This window comes from Equus asinus, chromosome 3 (assembly GCF_041296235.1).
Source record: "Equus asinus isolate D_3611 breed Donkey chromosome 3, EquAss-T2T_v2, whole genome shotgun sequence".
Classification (NCBI taxonomy): domain Eukaryota; kingdom Metazoa; phylum Chordata; class Mammalia; order Perissodactyla; family Equidae; genus Equus; species Equus asinus.
Genome location: NC_091792.1, coordinates 57,352,678 through 57,380,070, shown reverse-complemented (window position 1 = coordinate 57,380,070; position 27,393 = coordinate 57,352,678). Strand labels below are relative to the sequence as shown.

Here is a 27,393-nt window from a genome sequence, read left to right as displayed (position 1 = left end):
TGAATAACTCCCCAAATTGACTAAGAATATGGACACATAATTGAACGCACAGTTAATATAAAATCCTATCTAAACAAGGGAAAAGTCCAAAATAGAAGTTGAGGGAAGAAAATATCCTAATTGATGATAATTAAGTCATTTGAATAATTTAAGACAAGCCAGATATATATGAAGTTGACAATGTGTATCTCTTCTCCTGCAATTGAAAACCAGTGTACACTGAAATACATGATTGTCTGTTTAAAAATGAACTGGCAGAACAAATGAGTTTTAAACCTTTATACCATGCTCACTCTTATTCTGATTTTTTATTATTCTTTTGTTTTACAAGAAGGTTTAAAATATTGTTCTCACGAAACTTTATACTTCATGGAAGAGGTGAAAATATTTAATCGGTGATTAAAAGCAAACATTTCTAGGCCTTGTGTGTGTTTGTGTGTAAACTTCTAAAAGCTAAGAGAAAAATAATTATCTGTAGCAAAACAGAGCAAGAACAGAGAACCAGACAAAGCAAAATTAGTTTTGTATCATTAGAATTTCAAATACAGAGCTGAGTTCAAAGGCAGCCTCACTCTTTACTCATATCTAATTTATCATACATAATAGTTTTGCGTTTCTATTATATTGAGGAATTCTTATTTCTTTTTCTGCTAGTGTATAATGTTCCAGGTTTGGCACTTCTCATTCTTGACATTTTTCAGTACCAACGAAAGAAGTGCCTCGTCAAGAGCTGGCATTCCTTTCTGTGGAATATGGCCAAGATCTTGTATAAATTAACAAAAGCCATTTTTAGCAGAATGTTCATTTCGTATAAAGAAGTCTTGCAGCATCAGTAGGAGTAAATAAGCTCTGTTGATTAACCTTCATTTTGCAATTGTAATCACTGGCTTTTTTGATTGATAGTTTGTTTAAAATCTTCAGGTAGGTAATGCACAGATTTAGTCATATTTTAAAGTGTCCGTCAGGGTTTTGCTTCTGTGTTCTTGAACAGACATTCATTCAAATAATTAAAGTTTTCTTCACCAATAATGCGTATCTTCATTTTAATACCTATAGAAATCCTCTCTACCAGCTTCTAAAATAAACATTCAAAGAAAGCCAGAAAATAATATATATTCAGTGACATGTATTTCATCTGTAACTGTGCTTCAAGAAAATAAGATATTTGAAACAGATGTGCTGATTATATTACATTCTCAGATTCTCAGAGAAAGGGAATTGATGTGAACGTGCAGTATGATGACAATGTGCCCCCCCAAGCCCACACAAGCTTGCAGAATGACATGTGATGTCTCACTTCAAAAATGCCACCGATTGTACCATGTGATATTCAGTATTATCTTAGCTACGTTTAAAAGAACGCCAAAGCTTGAGCATTGCTGTAATTTCCCCTTTTTAGACTGCTTAAATGCTTGTCACTATGAAATGGACCAGCTCAATTTAAATGGGATTTCCATATGCTAATCATATATCTTACTAGTCGATGACATTCATCTTTCTTCACATTGGTCATGATGTTCTTATGACAATCCATTCCAACATTTAAAACAGGTTTGTCCTTGTTTTTTGCTTGGGTGCCTTTTCCCACCCTCACTCTAGGAATGTCTCTCTTCCTCTATAGCCATCTTTCAAAGCCAGTTTAATTTCCATCTCTCTCCCCGATGCTGTCTGATCTCTCTATTCCGCATTGACCTCTTCATTTTTTTCAACTTCTATGACCCACCCTGTAGAGGCCACATTGCTTAGTGTTATTTTTAATTTAAAATGTAAAATACAGTATCTCTATTCTGACCATTTCAATAAAATAACATTTGTCATTTTATTAGCAATCTGTCTTTATCATTCCAAACTTTCTGTGCATTAAATGTTTATATGCAAGCATAAACATTAAGTTGAATTTTAGAAAATTGCTGCTTCTGAAGATTAAAAATGTTTGGATATCATCAACTTTATATGGTTTCAAAATTAGATTGTGTTACTTCACCCCTCATCAATACAGGATGCCCCTTGTTATGTTATTTAGCGGTTTTCTCCTTAATTTTTCTTTACTAATCCATTCACAGCATTCTTAATCATATGCCTACTTCTCTACCATTATGTGACAAGATATCAAATACCTCCTCCCACCACGACACTGCTTCTAATAAGATGTGACCTTTAGAAATCTTGTACTTCGCCTCACTTCATCTTTTCCCCCAGGAGACTTTTGCAACATTATTACTCTCTGAAAGCTTTCTACCTTTGACGAGATGGCATGCTATTTTAAACTCTTAATACTACTAATTTTTTTCTTGACTATGTCAGTTTTATCTTAAAACTGTATGCTTAGAAAAAAGTAAAGCTTGTCTAGTCTTCTATCTAGATCCTTTTTGTTTAATTATATACAGACCAAAAAAATTTTCTTTATTTTTCCCTATCCTGAAGATTTTATTCTCATTTATTTGTTCCTTGGTTAAAATTCTTTACAGATTATTTAATTCAGAAGGGGTATGTGGGTAATAGATTCTCTCAACTACGTATATACTGAATGGTGAATTTTATATATATATATATAATATATTTATATACCTTCTTTCCTAATTTCTAGAATGGCAGATGATAATTTTAATGCCAGACTGATGATCTTTTCTTTATATGTAACTTTTTATTTCTACCAGGGTCCTTGAAAAAGATTAACTTTTCCTATATTCAAAAATTTCACTAACATCTGCTTACGTGTGTCTTTTTTCATCAATGTTTCCTGACATATTTTCAATCTTTGGAGTAAAATATTCTTTGAGATCCATGATATTTTCTTTTAATATTTAATTATGGTCTCTTTTTCATTCATTCGTTTAAATTCATGCATCTGTTCATGGTTTTAACCTTTCTGCCCATAATTTCTCTCTTAATTTCTGCCCTATTTTGACATATTTTAATATTTAATCGTCCTGTCCTCTAATGTGTCTCAAAAGCCATCATCCACTCCTTCTATACTTGCATTAAATGTTTTAAGTTGAAAGTCACATTTTTAGTTCCATAAAGCCCTTTGCATGATTTAGCTGATCCTCTTTGAAAGTCTTGTTGCTGCCATTGTTTAGGCTGTCTTCTGTCCCCTCCTAAAGTTTTATTTCACTAGGTTTTGATTCTTTTGTTGAAGTGTCCGTTTTGTGTTCCTTTCTCTGACTATTGGCCCCTTAGGGTGATTATTATGCTCCGTTTTAGTCTTCATTTGCTGTCTCTTGGAGTCCAAGTTCAGGTGTTCTTTCTTGGTAGCCATACCTGAATTGATGAGAGGTCAGTAAATCACCTGTCCCTTATTGAGTATCAGTAGGAAAGCTCTCTGTTTCTAGAATTGTCAATTGCAAGGGCTTTTCCTCTCCTGGTACCAGATGTAGACCCTCCAGTCTGGTATGCAGGCTTTCCTTGGGCCATATAGCATTCATTTCTGTGTCTGTTCAGGCCTGGTTGAGCCTTGTGATGGTTAATTTTATGTGTCAATATGGTTGGGCCCTGGTGCCCAAATATTTGGTCAAACATTATTCTGGATGTTTTGGGATAGTGTTTTCTGGATGAGATTAACACTTAAAACAGTAGACTTTGAGTAAAGCAGATTGTTCTCCATACTGTGAGTGGGCCTTATCCAATCTGTCGAAGTCAGCCTTAATAGAACAAAGGCTGACCTCTCCCAAGCAAGAAGAAATTCTCCCAGTGGACTGCTTTTGGATTTGAACTGCAACTCTTTCCTGAGTCTTCAGCCTGCCTGCCTTCCCCATCAGATTTGGGACTTGCCAGGCTTCCACAATTGGGTGAGCCAAATCCTTAAAATAATCTCTCTCCATATATATATATACACATACATCCTATTGGCTCTGTTTCTCTGAAGAACCCTCATACAGGCTTTAATCATATCATCCTGCCCCAAGATCTCTTTATGTCAGGAGAGGTACTTGTTATTTAGAATAATCAGAAGAGCATGAAAATTGGCCATATTGCACAAGGTGCTCCAAGTGTGTGCTATGCTTACTGATCCCTTCTGAATAAGGACCAATAGCGATTCATAAAGCAAGACTTGCTGTGTTTTATGCCAAGTTCTTATTTTACTGTGGCCATAGGTTTTCAACCATGGCTTACCGTCTGAACCAGATGGAATCATGTAACTCCAAGCTGCCCTGCTGTGTTTGAGGAAGCCTGGCATGCATCTGTTCACAATTTTAACCTATCTGCTCATAACTTCTGTGTCTTAATTTCTGCCGTATTTTTGCATATTTTTATATTTTAAGTGCTTTGTAAGTATATGTTTAAGTGCTTTATTCATTTCTTTTTGTTTTCTTAGTGAGGAAGATTGTCCCTGAGCTAACATCTTTTGCCAATCCTCCTCTTTTTGGTGAGGAAGACTGGCCCTGAGCTAACATCCATGCCCATCTTCCTCTACTTTATATGTGGGACATCTGCCACAGCATGGATTGATTAGTGGTGCATAGGTCCATGCTGGGGAACCGAACTAGAAAACCCCAGGCCACCAAAGCAGAGCACATGAACTTAACTGCTGCACCACCAGGCTGGCCCCTAATCCTTCTCTTTTTGCTTGAGGAAGATTGGCCCTGAGCTAATGTCTGTGCCAATCTTCTTCTATTTTGTATGTGGGTTGCCACCACAGCATGGCTTGATGAGTGGTGTAGGTCTGTGCCCGGGGTCTGAACCCACAAACCCCTGGCTGCCAAAGCGGAGCATGCCAAGCTTAACCACTATGCCCCTGGGCTGGCCCCATCAAGTGCTTTATTTTTATAAGAGGTTTGCGCCACAGCAATAACCTAACTGACTGGCTCTAACCAATCACATCCTCCCTTTTAGGGCTGTTTAGCCTGGAGATACAGTGAGAGAGTTAGTCAGTGGAGAAAGGAAGAACACAAGCAGTGGAAACTGACTAAAATGCAGAGAGAACTCCCTGCTAGACAGGGAGAAAGAGCGCCTCTGAGGGGCTCACCCTTGCCGTGCATCTACAAAGCCACTGGAAGTTACTGATGCTATACTATAATGTTGCCTGCTCAACTTTCACAGTCTCCTAAAGTCCAGGAAGGTTACTTATGAAAGTATTCTGCTTTTCAGCACTTTCATGTTTATTGTTAAAATAAATTTCCATTAGCTGACTGAGCTAATTTGTGGATCCATTCCTTTCAAAATGAAGGAACTAATACATTACTATAGCTAAAGAAATATTTAAAGGCACTTTTAAACAGTACAAAAGCCTTTGGGAAAATGTACATTTCATTTAAAGAAGGATTGCTTTGTTCTTTGTAAAATATATTTTGTTTATTCTTAACAAAAATTGACTACAAACCTCTTTCATAAAAAGAGGTGGCATTGCTCTTTTTTTAGTAGTTAAAAGTAAAATTTTCCATGCAATTGTTCATGAACTTGAGAAATCATTCCACAAGCATTTGTTAGTTTACTTATACTTTTATAATATTATAATTTTGATTTAAAATAGATTAAACACAATTTATAATGGTTTACGTTGTTGATGAGTTTATGCATGTCTGCTTATTTTAACACAAGAGTATACTGAGAAAGGAAAATAGGAAGAATCACCCAGTCTATATTTATATCTATAGCTACACCTATATCTGGTAGGGTGGGGTGGGGGATCCTAGCTTGAGTCTGATTGTACCTGTGGTGAGATCGAGCTCATCTGATGAACGAGCCTAGAGGTATCTCTGGTTTAAGTTTACCTTCCTGAGGGTTTTCACACATATGCACTGTTCCCAGGCAAGCAGTGGATAGGGGATACAACGGTATAGAAGAGCCAGTTGGTGTCTGAAGTTGGTTCCAGGTATGAGTTTAGAAATTTCTAGCTGAGTCCTTTTTACAGAAGAACTGTTTGAAGGAGCTGTTTTGTACAAGGATCTCTGGGAGAGAGTGAACCGCAAGCTTAGTTGTATTATTGCCTAGAAGACCACAGAGGAGAGAGGCATTCTTGCCACTCACTTCCCTAGGGAACTGTCAGGCAGAGGGCTGTGAAAAATGCCAGATAATGCTCTAGGGACATGACGATGCACTGCTTTGGGAGCACTGGAGGCAGAGTCCCAGTGCTGGTGGCAATGGGATGCTGAATGTGAGTAGTCATCAACCATCAGTTGCCAATGCAGTGGCCAGAGTAAAAGACTAGGGACATTAGTGTTTGGTAAACTTTAGACCTCTGAGGATCTCAGAAATATGGTGAGGTTTTGTAGAGAGGAGACTAGGGGGTCTACATTTAGTGAGAGCGGAAGTCAGAGAAATTGAGTCATCTCTATTATTATAGTCTCCATTATACACGTGCGTGGATGAAGCACAGAGCAATTTATGTTACATGTGTCATAAACAGCAAATAGTCAAAGCAGGAAAAGTCAATAAAGAGTAAGAGTAAGAGTGGATAAAAACAGAGTTGTCTCAGAATTCTTTGGAGTTAATGGCATTAATTCAAACATGTGAATGTATGCACATATAGTCACTTTACGTACATATGTATATTATATATGTGTACATGTATAAAATCACATGCATAAAATCACACATGTATATGTATAAAATCACTTTTCTAAATTTTGTTGTTTTATTTTAAATGTGATTAATAATATTTGCCCATCTCTACTTTATAGAGCTTTTGTGAGAAACATTGAGGCAATGTGCCAAAAATCACTGTACTCATGTTAAGGCGTTATGCATATAGAAAGAATGAAATGAGAGAAAATGTAGTATAAAGTAAAGAATAATATAGGATTTGTAGCAAAAAATTCTAGATCTTTTTCATAAGTATAACACTAACTTTCCAAATTTGGATAATATATTTAATGTCTTTGTTCTAGTTATAAAAATATTTGCAATGCATATGTCAGAGGTTTATAAAATATCTTATTAAGTTGCATAAAATAATTTCTATTATTACAAAACATAAGGACTAAAAATTAAATATCAATTCAATAATTTCTTTGTTTATAAAACATTTGTTATAATTTAAGAAGTTATTCCTCTTTTTTTTTTGAGGAAGATCAGCCCTGAGCTAACTGCTGCCAATCCTCCTTTTTTTGCTGAGGAAGACTGGCCCTGAGCTAACATCCGTGCCCATCTTCCTCTACTTTATATGTGGGACGTCCACCACAGCATGGCTTGCCAAGCCATGCCATGTCTGCACCAGGATCCGAACCAGCGGACCCCAGGCGGCCAAAGCAGAACATGTGCACTTAACCACTGCACCACCAGGCCAGCCCCGAAGTTATTCTTTAATGATTGTTATTTCTTAAAACAAAATAAAAAGAATTTTGTATTCATGAGTGAATTCTACTACTAATACATATATCCCAATTCATGTGTGCTACTCAGTTCTATTAGATTGTTATTTATGTCAATGTCTATTAAGTTAATCTAGTCATTCTAGCTCAGTAATGAATTGTGATCCCTAAGGCTGAGTTGATCACCATGGAAATTCAAATCATTATGAAATGCCAGATAATACTAATTCCATTGAGCTCTCTTGGTCATTTCATGTCAGTAAACCAAACACTGTATTAAATTATATTGTTTATCCATTAAATCTTATTTTATCTTTATGTTATAGTGTCTATTTTTTATAAATAGTGCAAGTTATACATATTTTTGTGCAGAGATATTTTCCTTTAAAATAAAATACCTTATTTCCGAGTTTCTAGTGTTCCTGAGGACCATTCATGCCATGTTTCTGTGACTGCTAAGTGTCAGAGGCACAGTTGCTTTCATCTGGTGTGAAGTTACTCACTCAAAGAGCATCAAGTCAAACTGGTGTTTACTGTTCTGAAGTCAGGGTCTGGAACGTGTTGCCATCAGTCTCTGGCACTGGCACTTTTCCTTCCCTAGCCAGTAAACACACATTTCCTCTACAGCACTCTTTAGGTAATGGAGCCAAGATGGCCCACAACTCATTACTAATAAATTAGTGCCAGATCCTGGGTATGAGTTTTGGAGGATGTTCAAAGAATCACTAGAATCTATCAATTATGCCTAAAATACAATGCCTTAATGATAATTGGGGCTCAATTGAATTACCTTCCCTCAAATCATGAGAAACTCTCAGTTATCACAGCATTGGCATGTTGAAAAAACATTGTAAATGTCATAATGGTGACATTAGAGTCCCAGGTCATCAAAAATGTATTCCGTGTTTTCAGTTCTCTTACTCTTCTTCCTAAAACTTATATATGATACATAAACTGTTTACCACTACCTGTAAGGATGGCTTTAACTTCTGCTGAAAACTGAAGCCACAGCAAAAATAGCATATCTAACTTCATGGAGTTTCAAGATCAAAGCTGCTATTAGCAGAAAGATTACCATTGGTGTTGAGGTGTAGATATTGGATACAGTGGGTATTTTCTGTGTGGCAAGCTGCTAGAAAATACAGGTTTATCCTTTACACTTGCTTAAGAGCTGTACAGGGAAGGGTTAAAACTGGGAAGACTAAAATTGGGTATAAGATTTCGGTAAAATGAATGGTGGGCATAAAATCAATTTAGCTTTAGTCTACTTGAACCCCCTTGTGAAAATTTTTGGGAAAGTTTGTGTCAATGGATTAGATTTGAAGGCACGAGAAAAATTGCATCAGGTGATTCAAGTTATAATCATAGACGTGTAGGAATCAAGCTTATGTGAATACACAAATAACCATTTATTGAACATATACGATAGCCCAGATAGTTTAATTATATAATTTAATTAACATTTTAAAAAGCTCTGTGTGATAGGTCTATCGTTAAACCATATTTTAATAATGAGAAAAATAAGGCTAATTAATCTTATGCATGCTTGCTTGTGGGAAGTTTATATTTCTAAGCAGAGAGATATTCAGAGTTTTATGACAAATAGTTAAATTGAATTATTTTTAAAAGCTAATTTTATCTTATTTTTGAATACAAACTAATTGCAGTTTAATAAATCTCCTGAGCTATTTCTATACTGCTGTTTTCATATTGTAATATCGAAGAGATTTTTCCCTAGATAATTGTCACTCACTTCAATTTTAGCTTAATTTTGTTCTATTATCAGACATACAAATGATACATCTCAATAGAATGCTCACAATCTTTCCACTTCCATTTTACATTTTCATTATTATACAATGACTGTCAAAGGAAATATTTCATTAGAAGTTAATTTTAATCTAATGAATAATAATGAATGTTATTTTGGTAATACTTCCCAAAGTTGATCACCTCCCAACAAATCTCATTATGAAATTTATTGAGAGCACACCATAGATGTCTAAATTATACTGAACCATGAACAATAAACAATGTTCATTGTTGGTAATAATGAAAAAGATGCCAGATACTGTTTTTAAGAGACATGAGGCATCACTAAAAGATGACCAGGAGGGGCTGGCCTGGTGGTGCAGTGGTTAACTATGCATGTTCCATTTCAGTGGCCCAGGGTTCACTGCTTTGGATCCCAGGTGCGGACCTATGCACTGCTCGTCAAGCCATGCTGTGGCAGGTGTCCAACATATAAAGTAGAGGAAGATGGGCACAGATTTAGCTCAGGGCCAGTCTTCCTCAGCAAAAAGAGGAGGATTGGTGGCAGATGTTAGCTCAGGGCTAATCTTCCTCAAAAAACAACAACAAAAACAGATGACCAGGAGCCATTGTAGTTATAGTAAAACTACCATCTTTTACTTTCTGAAAGCAAAGTAGTTACAATCTTTCCTAAATGGAGCACATTTTCGTTTCTCATTCTGTTTTGTTGGCAATCTTGTTTAATTATACAGCATAAAGACATTTAAGGGCAAAATGGGTCCCTGATCAGCACTAAAGTGAACTATTGTTTAAAGGGACTTAGGAAAGCCTACTGTGAATCATTTTAAAGCATGGTATGTTCCTACTTCTCAAATAGTGCTTTAATTGATACCCTTTTTAGATGTTTTGCTATGGAAATTCATAGCAATTAGTATCAACCCTTAGGAACTTAGATCATGAGATTTAAGGGGGCATGGGATGCAATCTCCAGAAAAGAAAAGCAGCAACAATGTTGTGTCAGGTTTTCACAATGCTTTCCTGGTCCGAGAGTGTCATTACTCAAAAACCTCAATTCACATGATTCAAGATAATGTTGTACCTTAGAGCCCTTGGGCAAGTGATTATATTTCAGGGAATAATAAAATTTTTAACTCATTAAATAAATACATATGTATATAAATATAGATAGAGAGATAATTGCTATAAAAATTAGTTGGGTAAAGGGATAGAAAGTGAATGAAAGGGATTGTATCTACATATGATAATATGGTGACTGACAGGCCTGCCAAAGCAGGTGATAAATGATCTGGTGACCTTAATGAAGGGGAGAGTGGGCTGTGAAGACATGGATGGCAGGTGTTTCAGGCAGCAAGAACAGCAAGTGACAAGATCTGCAACATGTTTAGCATGCTTGAGGAAAAACGAAGAGGACAATGTGGCCAGCGGAGGGACCAAATGCCAACCAGTAGGAGCCGAGGACAGAGACATGAGTCAGGGGCAGACCGTCTTGGATCTCATGATCTTGGAATGGACTTAGATTTAATTTTTAATATGATGACCAGCCTTTTCAGGCCTCTGAGTAAAGAAGTGAAATGATCTTATTATACATTTTTAGAAGATCATTCTGGCCGCTATTTGAAGAGCTGACTACGGGACAAGGACATTAGTTAGGAGGCTGCTGAAACAGGTTAGGCAAGAGAGATTAATGGGTGGCATCTGAATGGTCATGGTGTCAACAGCAGTGAAAGCACCTCTAACAATGCTGCATGCTTTTCAAGACCCACTTTAACTCATTTTTGCCTATTTATTTCTTCCAGAGTTTGGAGCAGTATTTGATATAAAGTGAGATTTATAAGTATTTGTCAAATGAGTAAATGAATAAATGAGTAAAATGATAGGACTCAATGAAAACCTTGGATATTCAAACTGTAAGTAAGATTAACTAAGAAAAATGGAAGTGGTGAAAAGTTACATATAACTTCATAAGATTCCTGAGGCTTATAGTGGAATGCATGAGTTGATTATTATTATATGGGGGTGTAACCTATTTCAAAGAAATAGATCAAATACAAGAGCTGAAAACAAATTTTTTCAGGACGAGTTCACTCATATTGAAATCCACAGTGAACACCTTTTTAGGTAGAACAAAAAGAAGACTGGAAAAGAAAAACTTTCAAATTTCAAAACTAAAAATAAGTATATTCTAGAAATATAAATTAGTGGTGTTAATAATGTTCCATAAGACATATGTACATTTGTGCACATGAACACACACACACATGTAGCACTCTGGATGAATTACTTAAAAATATTTTTTTATCACTTAGACAAAAGATGTTCCAAGAATTAGGGAACATCGCATATTAATTAGGAAACAGCTATTGAAACTAATTTCATTTTCTTCTCAACATCTAGCAAAAGTTTTTAGATCCATAGTTCAGACAAATGCCAAATACAGAGTTTCTTTATCTCAGATGTATACTCACATTTAAAAAAATTATATATGGAGAAATGTTAGCTAGATAGCATTTTAGCTACTATGACAATTGTACTGAATGATGCACAATATAACCATGTATACTGATAATTGATCAATATCAATTTATACATTTTCTTTCATATTATATCAAAGGAATTCATATTTCAGTTCTTTACATTCAACTTTTATAAATAATTTGAATGATTATTCAAAAAGCGTGCTTATCAGGGCCAGCGTGGTGATATAGTGGTTAAGTTCATGTGCTCCACTTCAGCAGCTTGGGGTTTCTGTGTTTGGATCCTGGGCGTGGACCTGCACACTGCTCATGGAGCTACGTTAAGCTGTGGCAATGTCCCATATACAAAATATGGGAAGACTGGCACAGATGTTAGCTCAAGGACAATCTTCCTCAAGCAAAAAGAGGAAGATTGGCAACAGATGTTAGCTCAGTGCCAATCTTCCTCACCAAAACCAAAAAAAGCATGCTTATCAATTTTGTGATAAAGAACAACTCCAAAGGATAGCTAAACGGTTGAAAGATGAAATGTGGTGTCAATAAATTCTCAAATGACATGAAACTAACAAATTAAGTGTAATGGGATCATATATAGAAAATGTATGATTAGAAAAAATAATGTCTAAACTATGACAGGGTTAGTAGCCATTAATGAGAGAGAAATCAAAGAATTCATTGGATGAAAGCACAACTTTATGAGATATCAGGATAGGCCTTTACCCTTTAAAATTTGGCTTACCTCTTCCAGGAAGCCTTCCTGACCCTAAAATTCTACACTGGATGCAATTCATCATTGTTAATCCTAATCTCAAAACAAAAAAAAAAGTGAAAAATTATGAAATAATAAAAACTCTGTTTTTCCTTGAATGTTGCTTAAAATTCTTCTAACGAATTCAAAGAATTCTTCTAATTTAGTACAATTCTAAGGGCACAGAATTCTGATGCAATACATAAAGTCTTAGGGCCTATCCTTCAATTGCTTCTTTTCTATTTTTAATTAATTAATTAATTAATTATTTTGGTGAGGAGGGTTGTTGCTGAGCTAACATCTGTGCCAATCTCCCTCTATTTTGTATATGGGATGCTGCCACAGCATGGATGATCAGTGGTTTGTAGATCCACGCCCAGAATCTGAAATCATGAACCCCAGGCCACTGAAATGGGGTGCATGAACTTAACCACTAAGCCACTGGGCTGGCCCTTGTTTTTATGTTTTTAATGCAAGAAATCTCCATTTCTTCAAAAGTAGAACCAATACTTTCCTCATTACTCACCTGTGGTGTTTAATAACTTGCTCTCCCCCTCATATACCACCTACTTATTAAAAAGTTACTGAAAATACCTAATATTTCAAAAATTACCAAATATGCCACAAAGATGTAATTGCCAGCACAAGCATAAACTAACAATATCAATAAAAACACTGGCAAAGACATTCAATGAAATGTATTCTATTATACTAATATATACTTTTATAAAGATTATTTAGATTTTGTCAGGAGGTTATTTCTCTTTATTCGTATTTTCAAGACAATTTCAGCATCTCTTAAGTGGACGAGATATTTTGAAACATTACTAAAACATGATATAACTAAAATATAACAAAGAATAGAAAGCATTGGCCCACAGCGTAGCACAATGCAGTTAAAGTGCTAATTAGAGGGACATTTAGAGGCCTAAAAGCTTGTTCTACGTTAGAAGAAAGGCTGAAAGGAAGGAGATATGAATCTATTTTTAAAATTTAGAAAGAAATAGAGTGAAAAAAATTCAGAGGAAAGAAATAATAGATATAAGACTGTAAATCAATGAAAAAGGTATAATAGATAAGATGAAAAAAGTCAAAAGTTGGTTTTGAAATGATTAATAAAATTGACAAATTCCTGGTGTAATAAAGAAAAAATGAAAAAAGAGAAAAATAAGCAATATTTGAAAGAAAAAGCAACATAAATTTAAGTGTTGCAGACTTATGAAATCATTGAGGACATTATGAATTAATTTGTTAATAAATATGAACTTTTAAATGTAATGGACATTGTTAGAAAAATATAATTAATTGCAGGAGAAATAGACCAACTAGTACTATAATTCTTTAAACATTAACACAGAACTTAAAAGTCTTTGCTCCAAAAATGTCCAGGTTAAGATAGTTTTACCCACAAGATTTCCATAATCATTAAGTTATTCTAATATACAACAAGCAACTGCAAAGTGTAGAGAAACAAGAAGTGTTACTCAAGTCATTTTATGAAACTATTGTTACATCATTACCAAAATTTGACAAGGAGTCTATGAGAAAGAAAAATTCAACGCCAATATTCACTCACAAATAAAGATTCAAAAATGCCGAACAGAATATTAGCAAACCAAATCCAGCAATAAATAAAAAGACAGATTTAGTCCAGAATTGCGAGTTTGATTTCCACTAGAAAATCAATGGATAAAAACTACCCAAATAATAGAATAAAGGAGAAAATTTGTCTTATTGATTTCAGTAGATCCAAACAAACAAAAATTCTTGATAATCAATGTTCATTTAGGTTTAAAATAATAAAACTCACACTTTCAGCAAACCAGATCCAGAAGACTTAGTAAATATGATAATGTATATTTTCATTAAATTGATAGATAAATTTTAACGCAAGTATCTCATTTGCTATTGTCAGAATCATAACAAGAGTAGCCACCAATACCCACTATTCAACCTTACACTGTAGTTTCTAGCACGTGCAGTAACAAGACAAAAAGAACTAAAATTAGCTGGCCCCGTGGCCGAGTGGTTAAGTTCACACACTCCACTGCAGGTGGCCCAGTGTTTTGTTGGTTGGAATCCTGGGTGCGGACATGGCACTGCTCATCAAACCATGCTGAGGCAGCGTCCCGCATGCTAAAACTAGAAGGACCCACAACGAAGAATATGCAACTATGTACCAGGGGGCTTTGGGGAGAAAAAGGAAAAAATTTTAAAAAAAAAATTTAAAAAAAAGAACTAAAATTATAAGGTCCAGAATGAACATAAAAAGTTTTTAAAAACACCATCACTACTTATACATATTATGAGTGTCTACACTGAAAATCCAAAATAACTGATAGGTAAATGATTATAATTCATAGAAAAGTTTAGAAAGTTTTGTAAATTCAAATCAATATTAAAAATTATTAACCTTTCTATATACCAGTGACAAACAATGTGGAATTTCAATAAAATCAATGACATGTTCAACATCCATATAACATTAATTTTCTAAGAATGACACTAAACATGTCTGAAAATAAAGTTACAAACACATCCCTAAAGATAATCAATAAGCAGTAAATAAATACAACAACATACCATAAAGTGGATAATTTGGCATTGAAAAAATGTCAATTATCCCCTAATTTATGAATAGACTCAATACAATTCTCAATTACAGTATTTTAGTGTGTCGGTCTATGTGTGTGTGAAATTTGACAAGTGAATATAAATTTGAAAGAAAGGCATAATGTTAAGAATGGCAATACACTTTCAAGGAAGAAGAGCATACAAAGTAGGATGAACTTTCCCAGCTATCAATAATTGTTGTAAAGATGTAGTACATAAGACATTATGGTATTAGCTCCGAGATTTTTACTCAAAGAAGAGAATTGAGAAATCAGAAAGAGAATAGACAGATATGGAAAATTGATTTATGATAGAATCAACACCGCAGGTCAACTGGGGAAAAGATAAATTTTCCAATAAATAGTGCTAAGAATTGGTTATCTAAATGGATAAAAACTAAATAAATATTGGACCCTTACCTCACATATGAAAATGACCAGTTGCATTTAAGGCCTAAATGTTCTCAAGCTTTAAGCAGACAATGTGAAAGATCAGTATGTCCTATCCTTAAAGAATGGTTTCTGAATTTGACTACATCAAAATTAAGAACATTTTTTCATTAGACACTACATACAGGGATTTTTTTTCTCTAAATAACCTACAAAATATGGGATAATATATTTTAACCATGTACAACCACCAAAGGATGTTATTCAAAATAAATTACGAGCACTCAGTGGATTAATAAGGAAGATAAATTAATTCAAAAATTAGAAATGAATAGGAATTTTACCAAAAAGAAGGCACATATGGCCCCAAAACACAAGCATAAATAAAATATCAAAAATTAGTAAAATGCGAATTTAAGAGACAGTGAGAGATTATTTCTTACCATCGAATTGGGGGAAAAAAGTCAGACAATATCAAGTGCTGACAAGGATGCTGAACAATGGGAATTCCATCTGTTATTGATTGGAGTGAAATTGGTATATCAACTTTGGAAAATTGTTTGTCATGCCCTTCATGATATAACTGAAATGTGCATCCCTTAGACATACAAAATCTATTAAATATGTGCCCTAAGAAAATATTGTCAGTGCCGGCCCGGTGGCGCAGCGGTTAAGTTCGCACGTTCCGCTTCTTGGCGGCCCGGGGTTCGCTGGTTCGGATCCCGGGTGTGGACATGGCACTGCTTGGCAGCCATGCTGTGGTAGGCGTCCCACGTATAAACTAGAGGAAGATGGGCACGGATGTTAGCTCAGAGCCAGGCTTCCTCAGCAAAAAGAGGAGGACTGGCAGTAGTTAGCTGAGGGCTAATCTTCCTCAAAAAAAAAAAAAAAAAAGAAAATATTGTCTCTATCCCAGAACTATGCACAAAAATACTTACAGCAGTATCATATACAACCAAAACCTGAGAACTCTCCAATTGTCTACAAAGAGGAGAATTTCGTAGAAAATTAAACAATGGTAAAAATGAATCAACTACAATTTCACACATCGAGATGGATGAGTCTCAAAAATAATTTTGAATGAAAGAAGAAAGGCACACAGTATGATTCAATTTTTAGATAAAGTTAAAACATAGGCAAATGCAACAATGTTTATTTAGGGATTAAAAACAACAGTGAAAAGTAAAAGTAAGCACAAATTTCAATACTTGGAGGGGATAGAGCAGCAAAAATGATCCTTTTTTTGGCTTAGATATTGAAAGCAGAGATGTTTATTTTATTTGGACCTTGTACCCACATGTGTGTTTGTGTGTATATACTCATTTTATATATATTTACAATATTTAAAAAAATGATGAACTGTAGTTTATCCCATATTTTGTAGGTTACTTACGGAAAAAAAATCTCCTTATGTATTGTCTAATGAAACAAGTTCTTGATTTTGATGTAGTCAAATTCAGGATTCATTTTTTAAGGATAGGATATACTGATCTTTCACATTGTCTGTTTAAAGCTTGAGAACTGTACCTTTTACATTTAGGCCTTAAATGTAACTGGTCATTTTCATATGTGAGTTAGGGGTCCAACATTTATTCAATTTTTATCCATTGAGATAATCAATCCCCAGCACCATTTATTAGAAAATTTATCTTTTCCCCATTGATCTGCAGCGTACATATAGTACAGTATATCTGTCATATATGTTTCAGTTAATCATGTACTAGATTTAAAAGATTTTTAATTCCACAGAAAATTTGCATTTTAGAAAACTTGTTATACCACCAATTTTCTTTGTAGGAAAATTTTCTTTTGGCCCAAGTGAGAATGAGGACATAAAATGCGTGTTCATCCAGGAGGCAGAAAGGGCAGTATGAAGCAGAAACAAATGCCAAGTCCTGGATTTTGTATCCAAAACTCATTGGCCCAACAAAGGTAGGCACATCTAATCAAGTGAAAGTAACTTAGATGGATTAATAATTACAGTGATCATTAGTTGAGTTTATAATATGTCCAAATAATTGTCCAGTTACTTAAGTTGTATTATCTTTAATCCTTACAGCAATTCCACAAAGTAGAATATCAGAAAGATAAATTGATATACCACTTACACAGCTCATGTATAGAAAAGTTAGGATATGAACCCAGGGGTGCCTCTCTCCCATAGCTGCCCTTATTATTACTTTATATTGCCCAAATATTATTATTTGATGTCTGAAAGTGGAGTATAATGGAGCATGATAAGACCTGACTTTTAAATCTAGCTCCGCAAATTATTAGCTGTTTGACTTTGGATAAAATTTAATAAATTCTCATGGACTCCCTTCTTTCTTTTTTTTTTTAACAAGAGATAATAATACCTGTCTATTAGAGTCATTATAAGGTTTAAATGAAATACATATGTAAAGCATTTGGTGTGAAACGTCTATTCAATAAACTTTAGCTTATTTTATTAGTATTAACCTGTGGCAGCTTGAGTTAGTTAGGTTACGTGACCATCTCCAAAAAACATCAGCATCCTGTGGTTAGAAAGAGGAGAAGCTGGTTTGATTAATGTAGGACTGATGAAGCAAATAGGAAAAAGATAAGAGGGCTGGAAATGTGAGGATGCTGGTAAGGAACTCACTCTCATGACTGTTCATGGGGTCAATGGCCAAGGTGCAAAGACATTGGAACCTGGAGGAGATTGATTCTCTGAGGAACAGAGAACATCCTTGGGACCAGCAGCTTTAATGCAGTTGGTGGGAGGGGGAGAGGTTTATTTGGAGAAAAGGAATAAAAGAAGAAAATGAAAGACTATACTTAGATCAACCACCCTTGACCCAGAGCTAAGAACATTTCACAGCTCTGAAAAATTTCACAACTATTTAAACACTCTCACTTCCGTTTCCCTGAGGGGATGAGTTATGAGGAAGGTTGACCAGAAGGGCCTCACACTGTGGCTAGTTATAGTTTTGCTGCTGATTTGACCTGGAATGCAGTGTCTTGGTGCTTCTCAGAAGTCTTTACCAAACAATAGCTTCTCTATTTCTGTGACATCCTCACTATGAAAAAAACAGAGCTCCTTTGGTCAAATAATGGAACGTGGACTTCCTATCATACGTTATTCACTTTCACTTAATTTCTACTTATATATACTTCTGAATATTTGTTTTCAGCAACCTAATTTATCAGTTCTTCTTGAGGGACTTGTTTTTTCCCATCACTTTTTACAAGAAGTAAGATATTTTCTCTATCTCTAGCCCAAGATTAGAATTCTTCTACATATATACAGACCTACTTGATTCCATTTAACTGTCTGTCTGTTTGTCCAGGTAGCAGCAACCAACCTCAGTTCCCTGGCTTCTGTGATCCACCAACTTTCTGTACCTCTGCCAATGTCAAGAGTTGTGGTACTCCTGCCATACTTTGCATTGCCAGTGAAATCTACCCCAGCCCTAATGAGTGAATCTGGCTCAAGACGCCAAGTCAAGTCTCATTGATAAATCCCAAGATACTCCCGGAAATTATTGAAAAGCAGTTTGGAAATATAAAGCATGATAGATTTCTAAAACTTTAATGACCTCTTCTTCAGCTGATATTTTAAAGGCTGTTTATTATTTGTTTTCTCTCTGAAATTTGTTTTAGTTTTGTCCAGCATTGACCTCCAAAATCCCCATGAAACATACCTTACTGTGTGCAGAACAAATGCTAATTAGAGATCCTTTAAGTGACAAAGCAGACACTGCTGTAAGTAAAATAGCACTTTGGCTTACACTGAACTTCATACCTGAGCGCATAGCCTCTTTCTGAATGCTTTCATAGTCATGCCAGTCCTTTCTTCTCAAACCATCTGTCCATGCATAGAATTGCCCATCGCCCAGGCCCAGTGGGAATGTCTGTGGAAAAGGAAAGTATTCAGAGCATAAAAAGGAGGTATTTCCTTTGGCATGGTAGGTAAACACAGCCGGGCACATAACAGGCAGTCAAGGAATATTTGTTGAATAAATGATTCTTCTGAGTATACCAAAAAGAAAGCTATTGCTAATGACCAGATTAACACACATTTTAAAACCTTTTTTCAGCTTTTAAAATAATAGTATGTGTCACCCACAACTCCTACCATTTCCTATTTTATTTATCCAGAGACATTAACAATTCACTATATCACCTCATCCTAGCATACGTGCCTAGCTGTTTTCTCTTGCCCAAAGTATAAATACTAGTGATACTACGAATGCATTAAATGGAAATAATTTTATTTATGATTTGGACAGTTTTATGCATTTTGATCAAGTATATTTGAGTGGCCTGATAATATTAGTAACCATTCGTTGAATGCTCACTATGTGCCAGGTGCCATGTTAAACACTCCATGCATAGAAGATCATTCAATCTTTATGATCGTCTTTGGTTGTAAATCTCCATTTTTCTGCCAATTAAACTATGGCCCAGAGAACTAAAATAACTTGAATTAAACCATTGTGGCAAAGTCTGGACTTGGACTAGTTCTGTTAGGACCAAAATTGTGGCCTTAACAACTGTTCGATACTGTCTGCCATCTAGATTTCTGTTAAAGTATAGTACATGGTTACACTTAGAGTTGAAGTTATCACCCACTCACCAACTGTAGTCACAACATATGTTTTATGCTTTGGTAAAGCCCAATATGTTCTAATGTCAACTTGAAAATTATTTCTGTGTACATTACTGAAGCTACTTCTTTTTTTATCGTGTTTATTTTTGGTCATAAGAAACAAAAATTGTTTTTAATAAAATTTATTTTCATGATCCTAGTCGAGATAATGTAAAATAAATGTTTTTATATTTGAGTACTATTTTCCTTACATTTGGTTCATTTTTGGAAATAATACATCTAGAGAATGAAGAGAAGAAAATTTTTTAAAGTTTCATTTTTGGTATAACAAACTATGAATAACTTCAGTGATGAAATTTTATTCTACGATCCTTTCCAAGGCAAATAAAATGTCTTACAAAGAACACAATTATTGTGCTTATGAAAAATTGTCTACCTTCAGTCCATTTTTATAGCTTGTAAAAGATCCACTTGGTTTGAAAGGATGAAAATGGATCTTAATATTTAAAAAAAAAACAAACCCAACAAGGTAGTTAAAATCAGAGGAAAAATTTTCCAAATCAGTTTCTATTATATATATGTTTAAAGGAGTTTGTTTATAATAGTGGTGAGTTCAGGAAAAAAAAGAAACAACAAAAAAATAAACACACAAAGATGATGTTGAATTTATACAAAATATAAGGATAATAAGGATTAATTTTAAAATGAAGATGACAAGAAGAAAGTTATGGGAAAATTAACAGAAAAGGATATAGTTTTAAATAATCAGATAGCTTTAAACTACAACACCCATGCTTTGTCTCAGACACTCATTGACTGAACAGTAATAAAAATCTCTTACACTGATTTACATAATACCAATTTATAAACATCACTTTCACATCAAAATTGATAATTTCAGAATAAATTTTTACATGAAATATGTAGATATCCTTGTATAAACTCCAAATATGCAAAGTTCTCTCTGGTTCCCTGTCAATTTGCAAACTGGGCCCCCACACGGAGGCAAGAGGGCAAGGAGAGACTGAAGAAAGAGGCAGAGTGTTCCAGATTGGAAGGTAGCAGGTTTAATATGCAAGGGAACTTACATATGAGGGCTGTCCTGGGTGGCCGAAAGAGGAGTGGATCTCCACACCCACCCGCCAGAATCTTAAGAGTCTATATAGTGGCCTAACAAGGTTCAGTCATGTATACCATCCAAAGGGTCTCAACAATACACTGTCTCAAGGTTGTGTCCTTGAAACAGTTCCTAAGGGGGAATAGTGGGCAGAACTACTTTCCAAGGACACAGGAGGGGGTGAGGAGCCTCTGATTGTGCGGCCCAGCTCACGGGTCAACTGGAGGTCACATCCTCTCAATGACCTCCTCCAACACGCCACCCTTCCTGACAGCTCTTACAATCTTACATGCCTCCCTCTTCCACAACATGCCCTGAGTGGTCAGCAAGGGATTTTCGTAGCATGAAAGTGGCTCCTTTGGTGGCTATCTGGCTGCACTGGGGGCAGAGGCCTCAGCCACAATACAGGCATATGCAAGAGAAAAACACAGATTAAGAAAATGATTCCCAAAATACGTAACAATTTTTTCCATTGAGTCCTTCCATCCAAACCACTGATTTACAAAGTCCTCTAGGCTGGGGTTGGATTATTCAGGGCATTTACTTGTGTCCTCAGGTGACTTAATAGAGATGATACATTAGCAGACTCATCAGGTATGAACATACAACATTCTATTTGAATAATGGCACAGGTGCCTCCTTGTGAAGCAGTAATAATGTCCAAGTGCATTATATTTTGGAGGACAGTTTTTCTCATTAGAGACATTTCAGTGTTAAGTAAAGATAGGCTTGACTGGCTATCATTTAAGGCTTGCTGGGTGAATTTAGTAAGGGCTTCCATGTGTGCTAAAACATCCTCCAGGCCAATGGAGGGAAAAAATATGGAGGCCAAATGATCGTACCAGTGGAAAACAGAACGTGCCCACCTGGTCTTGAAGAGAGGGAGTTTGGCAGCTTTAGGAACTTGACCTGGTTGCATATACCATACATGTTGGCCAGAGGAGGCAGTACTGTCAGGCATGAGGACATGAACTGAGGGTGGAATATGTCAGAGCAAGACTCCTACCTTATCCCCGCTTTCAATGGTGGTGTTCCATTCCAGGTATGGTGTGTTTCAACAGGTCTGGCTTGTAGAAGATCAACAAGATTTTGGTGGAGACTGAGTAGTTCCCCCTCACCCAAGGGTGCAAAGTAACTCACTTATCTCTATGGGACATCCCATTGCAAATTCCAGTATATAATACCTTTCCCAGGCATGTTGGGACTTGGTATTCTCAGCAGCATAGCACATTGATGCATGGTGAGAGCTAGGGGACAATGGCTGCTTCCTTCCACTTCCATTCCTTTACAGTATTGGTTATCTCAGCAGGGGGCCCCAGTCTGGCATATGGAATAACAGGCTGTATTGGTTGATCATTCAAATGTATCAAAGTCTGGACAGTACTTTGGTCCAGCTGGCCAAGGTTTTTATCTGCTAGTAATTTAATTTAATCTGCTGCTTTAATATATTATTTTTTCTTTCAACAAACCTTGCTGTTTGTGGATTATAAGGAGGTAGAACCTTCATTTAATGTCATGTTCTTTTGCCCAGACTTGCACATCCTGACTTTTGAAATCTGACTCTCAATCACTGTCTATTCAATGAGTCTATTGGTACTTCGTACTCAGCTTCTCTAATCCTCTAATGGTGGCAGCCTGGTTTGAATGGTGACGGGGAAAACCTGGGATAGGCCACACACAATGTCCTCACAAACCAGGGCATACTTACAACCCTCAGTCAGAAGGAGGGGACCAATATAAACAATTTTCCAATTCCTTGCTGGTTGGGAACTCCAGTGGATGGCCCCAGACTCCTTTGGAAGTGGCCTTGGGCATTGTTTAGAACACACATGGCATGCTGTTACTGTGTTAACCAAGTCACTGTATTTGAAGGGCAATCCAGTATCCTTGTGAATACTCCATAGCACTCAAGCACTATGGTGGCCACTCTTTCTATGTACCCAATCTGCTGTGTCTACTGAAGCGTCATTTGCTAGGGCTTGTACCTTAGCTAGGGCATCATCTTCCTGATTGCCAGGAATTGTTGGTGCCTTATGACCCTGGACATGGAAGACAGTCAGGACTGCCTCAGGCTCTTGAAGGTGAACCAAACATCTTTCCACATATCCTGACCCCACAAGAGCTTATTCACGATCATCCACCCCTCAGCTTCCCATTGTCAAAGCCATAGGGTTGATCTCTTTAGAACAGCCCAACTGTCAGTACAAAGGTTTGACAGTCAGGGTTCATGAGTGATCACCAGCCAAACTGCTGCTCTGAGTTCAGCCCACTGGCTACTGCAGTTTGTTCCTGTTTCTATCCAGATGATGTCAGTCTTGGGCTGAATAGTGACTGCAGTCCATGTGAATAGGTTGCCCCAAATAGATCCATCTGTATACTAGGCATCAGCAAGAATTTCCCCCACTCCTTCTCTGTGGGCTGTAGGGGCCACCATGGGAATAGTGGTGGGGCATTTGGGGGATCTACATACTCTACCTGGCCTAGCAGCACTCACATTTCTAGAGATGTGGGCTGGCAGATAGGCAGCTCCTCTGTTGCAAATAGGCATGCTATTAGCCAAACTGGGAGTTTGAGCTATGGCAGATGTAGGTCAATGGAATATATTCTCAAACTATCCCTTGATAGGAAGGGAAGTTCTTACTGTGATATGCTGTTCTTTCCTGAGACTCTCCACCTGGAGGAATGCTGTGTACACTGCTAGGAGCTATTGCTCTTTGAGGAGTATACCAGAAACCCCCAAAGCTTCTTCCGGAGCTGAGACCAAAATCCCAGGGTTGCTCTCTCTTTCTGTTGTTTCTGCCACAGTGCCTAATCCATACTTTCCAGAGTCACAGATATATCTAACTCAAATGATAGCCCTGCTTGGGAGATGCCCAGAGCTTTAATCTGCTTCACTAGTGTTTTGCCTTCTCAAAGTTCATCTTATTGCTCTCACCCTCACTCCCGCATGTGCCCTATCTTTAGCAAGTGGCAGAAGTGATGGAGGCACTGTGCCAAGTGGGGAATCAAAGTCTTCCAAAACCCCCAAATCCCTACAAAGTCTTGTACGTCTTTCACGTTCTTATGGGTTAGATAGGCTTTGCACCTTATCAATCACTGAGCACGTCTTACCCAAACAAATGACTCCTAAAAACTTTATGGTGGTGCCTGGGCCTGGAATTTTCTGTGGAGCCAATGCCCATTCTCTCTCTCACACACATAAATTCTGGCAAAGTCTGCAGAGTGTCTTGCAGCAGAGGCAAGTCTTCACATATTAACATTATATCATCAATATAATGGGCCCGTTTTACTGATGTGAGGAAGGAGAACAGAGACAGATCTTAGGCTACCATACCATGACATACTGTAGGGTTGTGCAGGTAGCCTTGGGGAAGCACTCAAAATGTCCGTCATTGCTTCTCCCACATAAAGGCAAATTGATCTTAAGACCCAGCAGCCAGTTTTATACTGAAAAAAGCATTTTCTAAGTCCAGTGTAGCATGGTACATTCTTAGGACCATGGCCAACGTATCTAAGATAGTGGCAATGTTGGGCACAACTGCACAGATGGGGGCCACTACCTTGTTCGATTCTCAGTAGTCCATGGTCATCTGCCATGAGCCATCTGGCTTTTTTATTGGCCATACTGGGCTGTTGAAAGCACTATGGGCAGGGTGTACAACACCCACTCAGTGCAGTTCTTGAATACTTTCTCCTATTTCCTTATGCCCCCCAGGCAGTTTATAGTGTTTGACAGTAACTACTCTTTGAGGGAGTGGTGGACTGACTGGTCCCCAGTCAGTGTTTCCCCTCAGCGCTGATCTGATTAACACCCACAGAAGTTTGCAGCATTTGACCTTGTGGGATATCAATGCTCAATATGTTCTCTGGTTCTGGAGAGATAAAAACCTCGTATTCTCATGGGGGAGAACATCCAATTTTCAGTGTCAAAGGGACCTTCCTGATCATAAACATGTGCCCTCTGTAACCATCAATGGCATTGAGAGGGCCAGAAAACTTTTGAGGGTTACCATGTATTAGAGTACGTTCAGCTCTAGTATCAACCAGAGCTGTCACCATTTGTTTATTTCTGGGGGAACCAATGAATAGTGAGTTCAACCTGAGGCCTCTGATTGCTTCCAGTGCTCCTCACCTGCAGGCACTCATGGCCTACCTCTTATACGTGGGGCATGGGAGGCACATGCCACAAATAGGACTGTATCACTGAGGCCTCTGCTGGAGCAGGCAGAGCATCTGGGATGGTAGAGGAGGATGGGGCAGGTCTGAACTACTGTTCAGGCTTTCCACAGGCTGACCAACACAGCATCGGACTGCTAGTTTATCTCTTCAGGTGGGGTCTCAGCAGCCATGAGGTAAAACCACACTTGCTTTCACCAGCCCCTCTGCAGTCAATTGGGATAGTCCTTTGGCTTTTTGAGCTCCCTTTCTGTCTCTCTTGGGTCTTTCCTACAGCCCGTACCTATTGCTGGCATTTGTCAGTTTCCCCCAGGTCAGCAATGGATTGCCCAACATCATAAATATCTTGTCCCATGACTGGGCTCAGCATGGATATTAGCATCCCATACCAGGTGCTGGGAACAGAATGAAGTATCTTGACCTTCATTTCTGCAGTGAATGGCCTGATCATGGCCTTCAAAGACGGAGGCGTAGATGGCCTGTCTCATTCCCAACTCCCTAAGAATTTGTTGTACATCCTCTATGGATTTCTTGGGTCCCACGTGCCCAGAGAGGTCCCCCTCCTTAGGCCAAGCCTCCCTGCAGGCTAGAATAATACAATTTATAAGAGAGTGAGTCCCTTGAACAGCCCCCTTGCCCCCACCCAGTGCCATGCAGGTGCTGCTGGAGGGCAGAGAGTGTGGTGATGTTGCTCATTTTCTCTGCCTCCTGCCCCATCAGAGAAATACCATCACCTTCTATATCCCATAGCTGCACCAACTCTGCCTGGACACTTGCCTTTGCCTTTTGCTGGAACTTGGCAGCTACATCAATAGGCTCAGCAGGAGTATATTCTCTCATCATGAACATTTCATGGATTAGGGGCTGCCCTACTGACTGACTGTTGTTGCTGTGCTTTGAGGTTCCTTTGTATTAGGGGTCTGATGACACGAGGTGTTTTGTCTGTTTCACAGTCAATCACCACAACATCCTCCCCCTTTGCTCTCCTCACTTTCCCAGGGATTCCACCTCTTAGGCTCCCAATCAGGCTTTGTCACAGGTACTCAGACTTTAATCCATGGCAGCTTGTATGCTTCTAGCTTTGCAAAATGGCATGCTAAGATCTCCAATCTGTTATCCTGCTCTCCCACCTTGTCTGTCTGCCCCGAAGCTGGCAGAGTAGTGGACAACTGCATGTCCTTCTTTAACCTCAACCCTTCTTCCAACTTTCTAATTTGAGCTTCAGCCTGTAGTTGGGTATAAGTGGCCAGCCGAACTGCCCACAGTAGAGGCCAGGTCACTGCAGCAGCTGTTAGTTTCCCTTCTCTGCTGCAGTGCGCAGCTCCTCCAACAAGTGCATTAGACCACTCAGCATCTTGGGGGTGTCCTGTACTCATGCAGGGGTCCACAAGTATCTAACGTACTGGTCACCCCTCCCCACATAGAAGTGGATGGTCAACTCGGTATTTCCCCTGAGGATGCCTCTTTCCAAAGACCCATTTCTTTGGTCTCCTGCCTGGCTTTCCAATTATTGATTTGCAAGCTGGTCCCATACAGGGAGGGCAAGGAGAGACCCAAGAAAGAGGTAGACCACTCCAGATCGGTAGGTGGCAGCTTTAATAAGCAAGGGAACTTACATGTAAGGTTGCCTTGGGTGGCTGCAAGATGACTAGATCGCTGCACCCACCTGCCAAATCCTAAAGTTTATATAGAGGTCTCAACTGGATTCAGTCATATATTCTGCCAAGATGGTCTCAACAACACACTGCTCTCTCAAAGCTGCACCCTTGAAACAGCTCCTTGTGTGGGGCTGGTGGGTGGAACGTACATTCCAAGGACATGGGAAGGGGTGAGGTGAAACAGAGCTGATTGCCAGAGCCCAGCTCGTGGGTCAACCAGAGGTTGTATCCTCCTGATGACCTTCTCCAACATTACCAGGCACATTCCATTTCCCTTATTTTGATATATTTGATGTAGAAAATTCTTAGCAACTAGTAGTACATAGCAGATTGAATACAAGAGCTAATTTTTGATTTCTCCAAATCCTATGAAAATGACAGGAAAGCATCAGGTGAAGCAAGAAAGCAAAGAGTTGAATTGACATAAATTTTTTGTAAGTGGCTGCAAATTACTCGAAGAGAAGCATATTTTCTTATGCCATTGAACTTTGAAAACTTAAAATTGGAGGCATGAGGCATTTCTGAGGGTGAGATTAAAGGTGATAACAAAAAGACTGACATTTTTTATGTGGGGCAGTAAGACTCTCCTAGGTTCTCTCCTCAATTTCAACAACCAGGTGAC

At 37.6% G+C, this 27,393-nt stretch overlaps 1 protein-coding gene across 1 annotated transcript in view; it reads right to left on the bottom strand.

The window, feature by feature from the left end:
* GALNTL6 (polypeptide N-acetylgalactosaminyltransferase like 6) overlaps positions 1–27,393 on the bottom strand; it is a 1,096,422-nt gene that overhangs the window by 705,656 nt on the left and 363,373 nt on the right. Inside the window, exon 3 of the mRNA XM_014842142.3 lies at positions 19,014–19,122. Within this exon, the coding sequence (XP_014697628.3) occupies positions 19,014–19,122 (109 nt within the window). The remainder of the gene's footprint in view (positions 1–19,013; positions 19,123–27,393) is intronic.